The sequence below is a fragment of the Pan troglodytes genome, chromosome 15 (genome assembly GCF_028858775.2).
Source record: "Pan troglodytes isolate AG18354 chromosome 15, NHGRI_mPanTro3-v2.0_pri, whole genome shotgun sequence".
Lineage (NCBI taxonomy): Eukaryota > Metazoa > Chordata > Mammalia > Primates > Hominidae > Pan > Pan troglodytes.
In genome coordinates, this window is record NC_072413.2 from 89,671,291 (window position 1) to 89,684,077 (window position 12,787).

Here is a 12,787-nt window from a genome sequence, read left to right on the forward strand (position 1 = left end):
CTAACACAACATAGAACTAGAAGGATTAGCAGTAATTGTTATCTCTTTACTCCACCACTCTGGCCCCTGCCACACCCATCTTATAGTTGTTGAAAATGAAGTTTAGGAGATTAAATAACTTGTTGAAAGCTCTATAATTAACAGCAAAGAGAGGTTTATTACAGAATCACTGCTGAACTTGCCAGACAGACTCCAAAGCCCATGCTTATGACCATCATGCCAAAAGTGTGGATGCCTGAGCAACACCCCAGTTCTATTCAACCATTATTTTAAATGGGATCAGAATATGACACCTCAGGCCAGGCGCAGTCTTCAGCTTAAAATTATCTTTATATAAAAGTGGCTTGTAATCTCAGCACTTTGGGAGGCCTATGTGAGAGGATTGCTTGAGCCTAGGCATTTGAGAACAGCCTGGTCAACAAAGTGAGACCCAGCTGCATTAAAAAAAAAATTAAAAATTAGCCAGGCATGGTGGCATGAACCTGTAGTCCCAGCTACTAAGCAGGCTGAGGCAGAGGATCGCTTGAGCCAGGAGTTAGAGTCTGTGGTGAACTATGATCACACCACTGCACTCCAGCCTGAGTGAGAGTGAGACCATCTCAAAAGAAAAAAAAAAAGAGATATGAGACCTCAAAATATGCCACTTTTGGCCAGGCGCAGTGGCTTACACCTGTAATCCCAGCACTTTGAGAGGCCGAGCTGGGTGGATCACTTGAGGCCAGGAGTTCGAGGCCAGCCTGGACAACATGGCAAAACCCTGTCTCTACTAAAAATACAAAAATTAGCTGGCGTGGTGGCACACACCTGTAATTTCTGTTACTTGGGAGGCTGAGGTGGGAGAATCTCTTGAAACCGGGAGGCAGAGGTTGCAGTGAACCAAGATCGCTCCACTGCACTCCAGCCTGGGTGACAGGGATCCTGTCTCAAAACAAAAAAATGCCACTTTTATATAAGGATAATTTTAAGCTGAAGACTGTTGAGATTCAACAGATGCAGAGAAAAAACTTTGGAGCCTTTTGTGTCTGACTAAAAGCAGGAACTGCTGGGAAATGAGGCTGACAGAAATTCCTCCTTGGGGCAGATCTACTCCTAGAAGGAAGAATGTAAATAAAACCTGTCTCAAATCCCTTCTCCAGAGGAGTTTTATAGCCCTGAAGGAGAAGGAAAGACCATTCATACCTAGATTTACAAACATTATCAAAAACTTTCATATCTCCTGGCCAGGCGCTGTGGCTCATGCCTGCAATTCCAGCACTTTGGGACGCCAACGTGGGTGGATTACTTGAGGTCAGGAGTTCAAGACCAGCCTGGCCAACATGACAAAACCCCATCTCTACTAAAAAATACAAAAATTGGCCAGGTGTGGTGGCGGGCACCTGTAATCCCAGCTACTTGGGAGGCTATGGCAGGAGAATCGCTTGAGCCTGGGAGGCAGAGGTTGCAGTGCGCTGAGGTTGCAGTGAGCCAAGATTGCACCATTGCACTCCAGCCTGGGCAGCAGAGCAAGACCCCATCTCAAAAAAACCCCAAAAAACCAACCAACAAAAAAAAAATCGTATCTCCTGTTTGCTGTCCTGAAAACCCATTTATCTTTTTTTCTTTTTTTTAAAAGCAATTTGTTTTTCCATAAATGGTTTTCTCCCTCTCCCCTTCACCTATTAAAATGGTACCTAACCGTCCAGGCGCGGTGGCTCACGCTTGTAATCCCAGCACTTTGGGAGGCCGAGGCGGGCAGATCACGAGGTCAGGAGATCAAGACCACGGTGAAACCCTGTCTCTACTAAAAATACAAAAAATTAGCCAGGCATGGTGGCGGGTGCCTATAGTCCCAGCTACTCGGAGAGGCTGAGGCAGGAGAATGGCGTGAACCCGGGAGGCGGAGCTTGCAGTGAGCCGAGATTGCACCACTGCACTCCAGCCTGGGCAACAGAGCGAGACTCTGTCTCAAAAACAACAACAACAACAACAACAAAAAGATGGTACCTAACTTCCAAATTTTAACCTCATCACTGAGTTTCCCATGTGTGCACACTGCACATGTAAATAAACTGTTTTCTCCTATTAATATTTTTTTTTCAGTTTAATTTGCAAGGCTCCACTCATTGAACATAAGAAGATGGAGGAAAGAGCTTTTTCCTTCCCTACAATCTTGATGATAGGGGCTGAACTTATGGTTTTATTTGTTTGTTTGTTTTTTTGTTTGCTTGCTTGTTTGTTTTCTCAGACTGGGTTTTGCTCTGTCACCTTACCTGGTGTGCTGGAGTGCAGTAGTGCCTCACTGTGGTTTTGAAATCCTGGCCTCAAGCCTCCTGCCTCAGCCTCCCGAGTTGCTGGGATTACAGGCATGAGCCATCACAACTGTCAGTTTATGTGTTTTTTAATGGCTCTAAGAAGAATTCTAATTCACAGGTAGGGTTAAGGACGTTTGGAAGAAAAAATATAGATCTGTGGCAATTACTTCCATTTTTTTCTGTTTAATTAACCATTTTATGGAATCTTAAATTTGTATAGAAAAATCCCAGCTTATATTCTTTAGAGAATTAGCAAGGGAGAATCACTATGCATACAGCATCACGTTTTCCATTTTCATCAAAATGAATGACGACCAGGCGAGAAATCTCTAAAGTGTCAAGCTATATTATTGATTTTAAATAATTTTGCTGTAGCCAATTTTATAGGTTCTATTGCCAGACATAACAAGAACTTGAAAATAACTTTTGCTAAGGTAAATTTTTATTGTTGTCATGTCAAGATAAATTCCCTCTGGGATATAAGGCCTACCTTGTTATAGAAGAGGTAAACTCCAGTACCATGCTCTTGGTCAACAAGAAATGTTAGCACAGTTGGAAACATTTTTATTCCTTTAAAAATGTGAGGTAAGCAGGGTACCCATTCAAGAAATGGTTCCTGACTATAAAAACAAGAGCTTGACTATAAAAAAAAGAAGGGAAAAATTAATGCTGTTTTTGAAATATAAGTTCTAATTCTCTTAGTGAAACTAGCCCAATTGTTCATAGAAGTAATATTTACAGTTTTTTGAACAAACATAGAAATTAACCCTCCCTCCCTGGTCTTAAAACCCACTGGTCTTTAAACTCTCTGGTCTTAAAACCTACATTTGTCTCATCTGAATTCCTTCTTTAGGAAATCGACGCTTGGGCAAGAAACTTGACCCTTAGGCAAGGAACTGAAACTCAACGGATCACTGCATCCAGATAATGAGAAGTCAGACTCCTCATCTATCATGATTGCCTCTTTACCCATCTCTAATTCCTGTTTTCCTACCTTCCTTTCTGTGTAAATCCCCCAATTTTACTCAGAGAGACAGGTTTGAGATTTTTATCTACCATTCTCCTTGGCTGCAGCACCCGATTAAAGCCTTCCCCCTGGCAATACTTGTTGACTCAGTGACTGGCAGTCTATACAGCAAGCAGCAGGACCTAGACTGAATCCCTGGTGTTTTAGTAACAGTAGGAAAATAAATTAACAACCATTGTGTTGCTCTGACTGATCACAATTGTTTTTTAAAAAATCCTTAATGTGGCTGGGTTTGGTGGCTCACGCCTGTAACCCCAGCACTTTGGGAGGCCAAGGGGGGTGGGTCACGAGGTCAAGAGATCAAGACCATCCTGGCCAACATGGTGAAACCCTGTCTCTACTAAAAATACAAAAATTAGCTGGACGTGGTGGAGCGTGCCTGTAGTCCCAGCTACTTGGTATGCTGAGGCAGGAGAATTGCTTGAACCTGGGAGGCAGAGGTTGCAGTGAGCCAAGATCATGCCACTGCGCTCCAGCCTGGAGACAGAGCGAGACTCTGTCTCAAAAAAAAAAAAAATCCTTAATGTCTGTGCATCTCTTCTGAGGGATATGAGCCCAGAAAACATTGCAATGCATGTCTTTCTGGTACGAATTGTTTTTCTAGAATCATTGCTTAGGTCCTGATTAACATAATTAGGTAAGTACTAATAAACCCAAGTAGAAACACCACTGGGAGCAAAGAGTGATTGTGAAGCCCTTCAGTCTGTAGAATTGCCATTTTTTAGATTAATCCCAATCCATGAAGTCCCCAATCCCACAACAAAATTTCTTAACTTATAAAATATTCAATATCATACCTCACTTAGGGTTCTGTTTCTCTCAAAGGTAACTGTAACATAATCAACTGTGAAATAAATACAAGGGTACAGGAATTATGAGCATATCTGTATTTCTAAAACTGGAAGGGTTAGTCTTAATAGTCTTCATGAAAATCATAGAAATTATTTTTGCAAGTAAACTTATGGTAAATGAAAATAATAATAATAAAAGTTATGTATCATCAAGTAATGTATACTCAAATCTAATTTTCTTATCCCTATTTCAAGTGTACCTATTGTCTCAGATTTAAATTAGAATTTTTTTTGTTTTAGGCCATTATATAAAGCAAACTTATCTTTATATTTTGTTCTAGTTTTATTTTATGTCATTTTATTTAATCTAGTTGTAACTGAGTAGCTTAGATTCAAAATGCATTTTAAAACTTTTTTTATTCCTTTCTTGATTTTTGCCTTGAAAACATACTTTGGAACTTTGTTTCCCTCCCTTCCCACTCGACACTCCATGCACTGCTAGCTTATCTAATTATGTTCTTGCTTAGAAGTTCCAGGGGCTAATTTTGAGACAAATCAGACATGGAGACTCAGTTGTAAAATTCCAGAGATTACCTCAAGGAGGTTAGTCTACAACCTGGCCATCGTGAAGATGACACCAGCCTATGTTCCAGGTGGAGCATGACTCAAGATAGCCACTGGGACAGGGCACACAGACCTTGCACCCAGCATCACTCCTGAATGCCTCCCACCCCAAGTTCCCCCTTCTAAACTCCTCTCCCCAGCCTAAAGTTTGGAATGGTCTTTTAAAGGCATGAGCCTGGCCACTCTCCCAACTGCTGGCTTTTGGAATAAAAGTCACTTTCCTTTCACTGCATCTCATCCTTGTTCATTTGGCTTTATATGTGGCAAGCAGCCAAGCTTGCATTCATTACAAATTTGGTAGTCCCTTTAGGGAGTCTGCATTTTGAGTGGTCTAGTCTGTCAACCTGGTTTGCAACGAGTGGGGCAATTGGCCGCAGCAGTGTGCCAGGGCTTTCCTATTCATGCTACTGGATGGGACAAGAGTTGCTCATGAATATTAGCTGCTGATGGCTAGCTGACCCTGCAGCTGGGGCTCTGGGCATTTTCCTGGCAGCTGCTGAGATACTTTAGTCTCAGGAAATCTCCCTTCTCTCCCTGTCATGGCGTTAGCTGCCTACTACACTTTGCTGGTGCAGGGAAAGTGACAAGTGAAGAGGCTAACAGACTTCAGAACTGGATAAGTCAACTGGAATGCATCCAGGTCTCCTCTGTCTCTTATGTGGTAACACTTGAGCTCTGCTCCATTTGGATGTAGCTGCTTGTGACATTGTCTGGGCAGGTACACCATCTTTATCTGTGGCACCACTTGAGCTTTGTTCTGTTTTGACCTAGCTGCTCATGGGGCCATCTGAAGTTGAGACAAGGTTTCAGGACTTTTATCTAGTCCCCTTGATGGGGAATCAGCCTGGGAGTGCACCATCTGAATCTGTGTATGTATGTGATCTACATTTGGGCCCTTATCTACTTGCAACTTTCTTTCCTTCTTTCTCTACCCTTTAAGGTAGCCTGTCTAAGCCCCCCACTCAATCTAGGGATCCAACCCTGAAGTAGAACAACTTTTGTCACCCTGGTTCTTGGCTGGGTTGCTCTTTCTCGGACCCCAAAGTACTTCCCAGAGCTGTGCCAAATCTTATGGGGGAAAGAAGCATGTGAATTCTTCTGTGGGTTATCTAAATGGGCCTGTATCCCACTTATGGTTTTCAATGTTATTTGTCGGAAATACCTGGGATAAATGTTTAAACAGTCCCAACTCTAATTCTTTTGCCCTTTCTGTCCACTTGTTTTGCCATCTCATTTGTTGCCCTTCCATTACTGCTTACTGGGATTGCAGCAGGACCTGAACTTAGATTAAGGTTGATGTGTTAAAAAAAGGCTATACTGGTCATTGCCAGTCATTAGACTGTTGGGGAAATTAATTCTTTTACATGTTTGGCTCTCCTGTGTGGCAAAATTTACACAGGCATGCCTATTGGGACCATGAATGGTACCATCAACACTGGTTGTGTAAAAGAAGGAGGATTCACCCAACTCCTGGCAATCTAGTTGCAGGGAATTATTGATACAGAGGCAAAAGCAAGGCATCAATATAGGCTGCTCCTCTGCTCACTAAAGGCCCCTGATTTTGTCATCCTCTTTGGGACTCCAGCTGTTACATATTATGGTCCATTTCTGTGCACATTTTAAACTGATGGGCAAGTTATAGCAAAAAAAAGTCAGAGCTCACATGGTTAATTTGCAACTATAAAGTTAATCACAGTTCTAAAGTTCTCTATCTTCTTTTTTTTCTGCCTGCCTTGAATCTGCTTTTACTAAGCTGTGGTGCTAAGACTCATTATTTATGTTCTAACTGAAATGTAAACATTGGAAGCTCATTTGGAATGGAAGAAAAAATGGATAAAAGAGACTTTTAAAAACTGAACTGCCACATGAAATTTAAATTAGTTTTTTCTAATTCTGTAAGGAATGTCAATGGTATGGAACCAAAAAAGAGCCCGTATAGCCAAGACAATCCTAAGCAAAAAGAACAAAGCTGGAAGCATCATGCTACCTGACTTCAAACTATACTACAAGTCTACAGTAACCAATACAGCATGGTACTGGTACAAGAACAGACATCTAGACCAATGGAACATAACAGAGACTTCAGAAATAACACCACACATCTACAACCATCTCATCTTCGAAAAACCTGAGAAAAACAAGCAATGGGGAAAGAATTCCCTATTTAATAAATGGTGCTGGGAAAACTGGCTAGCCATATGCAGAAAACTGAAACTGAACCCCTTCCTCACACCTTATAGAAAAATTAATTCAAGATGGATTAAACACTTAAATGTAAAACCCAAAGCCATAAAAATCCTGGAAGAAAACCTAGGCAATACCATTCAGGACATAGGCATGGGCAAAGACTTCATGATGAAAACACCAAAAGCAATTGTAAGAAAAGCCAAAATTGACAAACAGGATCTAATTAAACTAAAGAGCTTCTGCACAGCAAAAGAAACTATCATTAGAGGGAACAGGCAACCTACAGAATGGGAGAATATTTTTGTAATCTACCCAAGAATCTACAAAGAATCTACAAGGAACTTAAACAAATTTACAAGAAAAAAAAATCCCATCAAAAAGTGGGCAAAGGATATGAACAGACACTTCTCAAAATAAGACATTTATGCGGCCAAGAAACATATGAAAAAAAAGTGCAACATCACTAATCATTAAAGAAATGCAAATCAAAACCACAATGAGATACCATCTTATACCTGTCAGAATGGTGATTATTAAAAAGCCAAGAAACAATAGATGCTGGCAAGGCTGTGGAGAAATAGGAACGCTTTTACACTGTTGGTGGGAATGTAAATTAGTTCAGCCATTGTGGAGACAGTGTGGCAATTCCTCAAGGATCTAGAACCAGAAATGTCATTTGACCTAGCAATCCCATTACTGGGTATATACTCTAAGGAAAATAAATCATTCTACTATAAAGGCACATGCGCATTTGGGCCCTTATCTACTTGCTACTGTATTGCAGCACTAGTTACAATAGCAAAGACATGCAACCAACCCAAATACCCATCAATGATAGACGAGATAAAGAAAACGGGTACATGTACACCATGGAATACTATGCAGCCCTAAAAAGGAATGAGATCATGTCCTTTGCAGGGACATGGATGAAGCTGGAAGCCATAATCCTCAGTAAACTAACACAGGAACAGAAGAAAACCAAACACCACATGTTCTTACTCATAAGTGGGAGTTGAACAGTGAGAACACATGGACACAGGGAAGGGAACAACACACACCAGGGCCAGTTGGCAGGTGGGGGGCAAGGGGGGAGAGAGCATTAGGACAAATAGCTAATGCATGTGGGGCTTAAAACCTAGATGACAGTTGATAGATGCAGCAAACCACCATGGCACATATATACCTATGTAACGAGCCTACACGTTCTGCACTTGTATCCTGGAACTTAAAGTAAAATAAAAAACAAAACTGAACTGCCATAAAGACTGCTTTAGCCAAATTTTGGTCCATTGCCTTTCTTGGATTACCTACTAAGGCAAACAAAGTTCAGCCATGTGAACAGATTCCAATTTTGTCACAAAAATAATTCAGATCCAGCTATCTTTTATAAAATGATGAGATTATATTGCTATCTTGTGGCTAGAATTCTAAGGTAAAAGCTATTGGATATTTGTGTGTGCATATATATGTTTAGATATATTTATGTGATGTTGATGTATTATGTGATGTGTCATATCTGGCACACTACCAAGCTGGCTTATAAGTAAATGAGTACTCATAAATGAAATCCAAAAGCTCTTCAAGTGCACATGCATCTTTGATAAATAAAACTGGCTTTAAATATGATTAATAAAATTAACATAGAAATGTCTTCAGAAGTGTCAGCATACATTTTTGTCTGAGTTTACTGATTAGATATGTTTTGTATTTGCCTCTGCTAGATATATTAAGCTGTCTGGATTTGGCATAAAAGTTATAAGGCTATAAACCCAGCCAAAAGCAGAATGATCTTTGTTTGTATGATTTTTTTTGATAAATAAGACTAATGTAATATTGGTGGTTCAATAAAAACAGCTGAATCTTCTAAGTTGTCAGCAAAATGCCCATGTGTTTAACTTTAAGGTTCTTAGGTGAATCCCTGATGTTTACAAGCTTTAAAAATGGTTAACAGGAAAATAACTTTAAATGATGACTAGTGCTGTCTAATATCTCCGTTTTCAAAAGTAATCTAGATAAATGATTAAAAATGAAAAAATCAAGTTACATGTAAATGGGGTAAATGCTTGCAGGTAAACTTTAAATGAAATTAAAATCTTAAAATTATTTTGGATGCTTATTTAGATGTCTGGGTCATTTCCAACTAAAAACGGGTTATGATGTGGGAAAACATGTTTATAAAACTTGTAGAATTATTTCATCTATAAAATGTTAACATCTGATAAACAGTTCAGGATTTCTTGCTTCCTAAGCTTTCACTAAAGTTTAAAATTATTAAAAATAAAAATACTAGGTAATATATAATTCTGTAAGTTGTGTTCTTATTAAAATAATTTTGTATGAGGAAATATCTTATATGGTAAATTTCTGTCCTAAAGTAAAATGGTTGTTTAGGAAAGAGATAATATAGGACAAGATAGAAAGTCTAAGCATGCCATAGATGGCCTATGTCATATGCCATATCCATGGATGGCCTATATCAGATGTAAGATTTTACATCTTATCAAGATAATTTCTATGTTGTCTTTATTAGATTTTTGATAGCTTAAAAAACCTCAGATTTAAAAGGGTTAAGGTTTTTACAGCCACATAACCTTCTATGTTGCCCTTAAAGCCTTTTGATTGTCACTTTGGTTAGATGAATATTGTTTTACAATGACCTATCATTCTATTTTGACCAAATGTTTTGAGCCTTTTAACATCTTTCACAAACGTCCTTGAAATCAAATCCTAAATTAAATCTCTGACTTATTTCTTGGGCTCATCAAAGCTATAAAAATTAATCAATGCAAGTCTGTAAATCTTTTTATGGCTTCCAGTCAGGTCATAGACTCCAGTATCACCATCTCCAGCCTCTTGAAAATGTCCTTAACAGGTGCCATTAACTAATCCATGTGCTGTTAAGTTACAGGGCTTTGACTCCTAGATGGACATACCTCATCTAAAGAAGACGCTGACTCTGCCAGTATCTGATACCAATCTCAAGTCAACCAAAACCTCATCTTTAGACCCAGACAAAGGCAACAATCAAAGTATACTGCCTTAATAGGACACAGGACAAGCCTGTATTAAAAAACATTAAGATTCATTTACTAATTTTGCCCCATCTGAATTAATATAATTTATTCTGTGCCTTAATTCTAAATAATTTAAATGTTTAGCTACCTGTGAGCTTCCTTTCCTGTCATTCTCAGAATGAGGCAAGGCTTATGACCATTTTGTTTGAAATGTTGCCAATTATGTTTTACTTTACCTCCAAAATTGAAACTATCCAATCCTTCTAGGCCCAGGGACTATTGCAGAAGTGGTGGTCATGTGATATTATAAGGGCTGGTTTTGAGGCATAAACTTAGTTCAGAACCTCCAAATCAAGGACAGGCACACAGATGCCTAAACAGCTAAACAAAATGCTTGTGTTTTGTATAACTAATTGCTACAAGCTAAGACTATAGCAGCCCAATGCATAAAATATATACATAAGTCAGTTTTATAACTTTGTTTTTGGCTTTTGGTTTTCAGCTCTTATGCTGTTTAAAAGGAATTTTAAGGGTTAATGAGTGCCTGCCCACCTCCATTCTAATCTGGACTGAAATGTTTAATTGGCTATAAGTCTTTTGACTCTAAGTTCCTTGGCCATAGGTGTCCCACTGGAGGGCATGACGGACCTGGGACAGGTAGTCATACCACCCCAGCATTAGTATGGGACAAAGTAAAACTTGGCCATTGATGATACTGCCTCTGGCATATCTTTACCAAAAAAGAGGAAATATAAACCAAAAAATAAAATACTGAGTCCCCTACCAACTGAACAAACCCTCCCCCTTGGCCAAGGGAACCCCAAGAAAAACCCTTAAAAACTTAATCCCCAGCCATGATGGGATGGAAAGTCAGGCATGCCTCATTATATTCCCTCCATTTTATGATTTAGACACTACTATTGACCACTATTAATTATCATAAGACTGACAGAACAGGTTCTTTATGGCAATAAGCTATCAAATTATAAACAGGACCTAAGCCCATGCCAGAAAACGATTAAGTCTCCCCACAAGGTAAACGGAGTCATATGTTATATGCATGTTCGTTCAATATGCATGTGTCAGGACCACTTTCATAAATATTCATAGGTCCTCCTATAACTTGTTCAATTCGTACGTTTAGCCAGCGTTTCATCATGTCCCCACAGGACCCCTGAGCATAATGGACAATGGAGAACAAACTTACTTTCTTATTGATATGGGGGGCTATATATTCTATAGTTAACATCTGCCTATCCTCTGATTCAAAAAAGGCTGTGATGGTTGCAGGAATGTCAGGGCAAACTGTGACTCACCCCTTCCTACAACTTGTAGATTGTCATCTGAAAGACCACAATGACAGGAAAAACTAAAGAGAGAAGCCACACTCTAAAAAAATTGCATTGCCAAAATATGTCAAGAAAGTAATTTGACTTGGGATGAATTTTTCCCATTGCCTTACTCTGAGTCAAGGTAACATCCCGAAGTGGGAGCAGGTTGAACCCTTTTGAGATTGTTTATGGGAGACCCTCCCTGGGAGTCCCGCCTTTAGACCTAATAAATGAATTAAGAATTAAACAATACATACACCAGTTAGGACAGACATTACTAACCATGCATCAGTTTTCTGCTTCCAGGTCCTCATACCCTAGGGGCAAGCCCCTTCACCCTTTCCACCAAGAGTTAAGGTACTGCTAAAAAGTCTTGGAAAAAAACAAGGACCTGACCGGCAGCTAGTCAAAAATGGATGGGACTTATGATGCACTGCTGACCATGCATTCATCTGTCAAATTGGCTGGAATTAAACCCTGGATACATCACACTCAGGTGAAGGCTCATCCTCAACCTGATACCTCAGACAACCAGCCTGCCTGTTCATGTGTGCCAAGAAAAGACCTAAAGCTGTATTAAAGAAAAAACACACAGATAAGTACTATCCTTTTCTTAACATGAACTTCTTAACAAGTTTTGTAGTCATGAATACATTATTTATCTCTGCTGAAACTAACCTTTTTGCTGAATGGGCACAAATGGTGGCTTCCCTCCAGAATAGAACAGACTGCTGGGTCTGTGGGGAATTGCCCTTTCTTCCACTGCAGGCTTGCCATGGTGCGTGCAAGCCACCAACCTAAGTACTTGGAGTCATTTCTATACCTGGTATGGGGCAAGTCACCCATTTCCCTTTCATGGCCATAACTCATCTCATCATAAGCCTCATGAATTTCCTATTTGCCAGGAAATCAGGAAACATGTTTTTCAACTAAGTTGCAAGCAGGTCAATGTCATCTCCACCTTGGGATATGCTGTACACAGTGGTGTCAGATGGCTGACAGAGGTACAAATACAGGTAATAGGTCAAGCACCACTGTGCACTGAACACCACAACCGCAGCACACCTCAAGCTAACACCTGTAACATGGGATGGTTACCTCCCCAGCAATGTAATCAAACTCTTCAACTGACTAGCAATTATATGGTTGGGGTAGCAAAACAGCTCCTTCTCACATGGAGCCAACCCTTCCCCCTGGGGCTGCTTATGGGCCTGTGGCACTCACAGTTGGCCCCTCCTATCCTTTGATTGGACTGGCAGATGCATCTGGGAGCGCCCTTACCTACCAGGATGAATCGTGTTCCATCTAGACTCTGCCTGCCAACTGGGAAAGCACAAACGCCAGACACCACTGTCAAAAATGGGCATCCTGGTGGTTTTACCCACTAGCCATCTTTTTCCCCCAGGCAGTGACCATAGATGTAGAATTACAAGTAGAGGCCCTGGCTAAGCATATGGCTGCTGCCTTTAATAACACCCACCATGCCATCACTCTTCTTACTGAAGAAACTTCCAGATTAGGC

General features: G+C 40.2%; 1 protein-coding gene across 2 annotated transcripts in view; it reads right to left on the reverse strand.

Annotated features, from left to right (window-relative positions):
- Nucleotides 1–12,787, reverse strand: part of CATSPERB (cation channel sperm associated auxiliary subunit beta) — a 150,239-nt gene that overhangs the window by 88,233 nt on the left and 49,219 nt on the right. For both annotated transcript variants that reach the window (XM_016926611.4, XM_054665794.2), the window contains 2 exons: nt 4,116–4,162; nt 2,782–2,931 (listed from right to left, as the gene is read on the reverse strand). In XM_016926611.4, the coding sequence (XP_016782100.1) occupies nt 2,782–2,931; nt 4,116–4,162 (197 nt within the window). The remainder of the gene's footprint in view (nt 1–2,781; nt 2,932–4,115; nt 4,163–12,787) is intronic.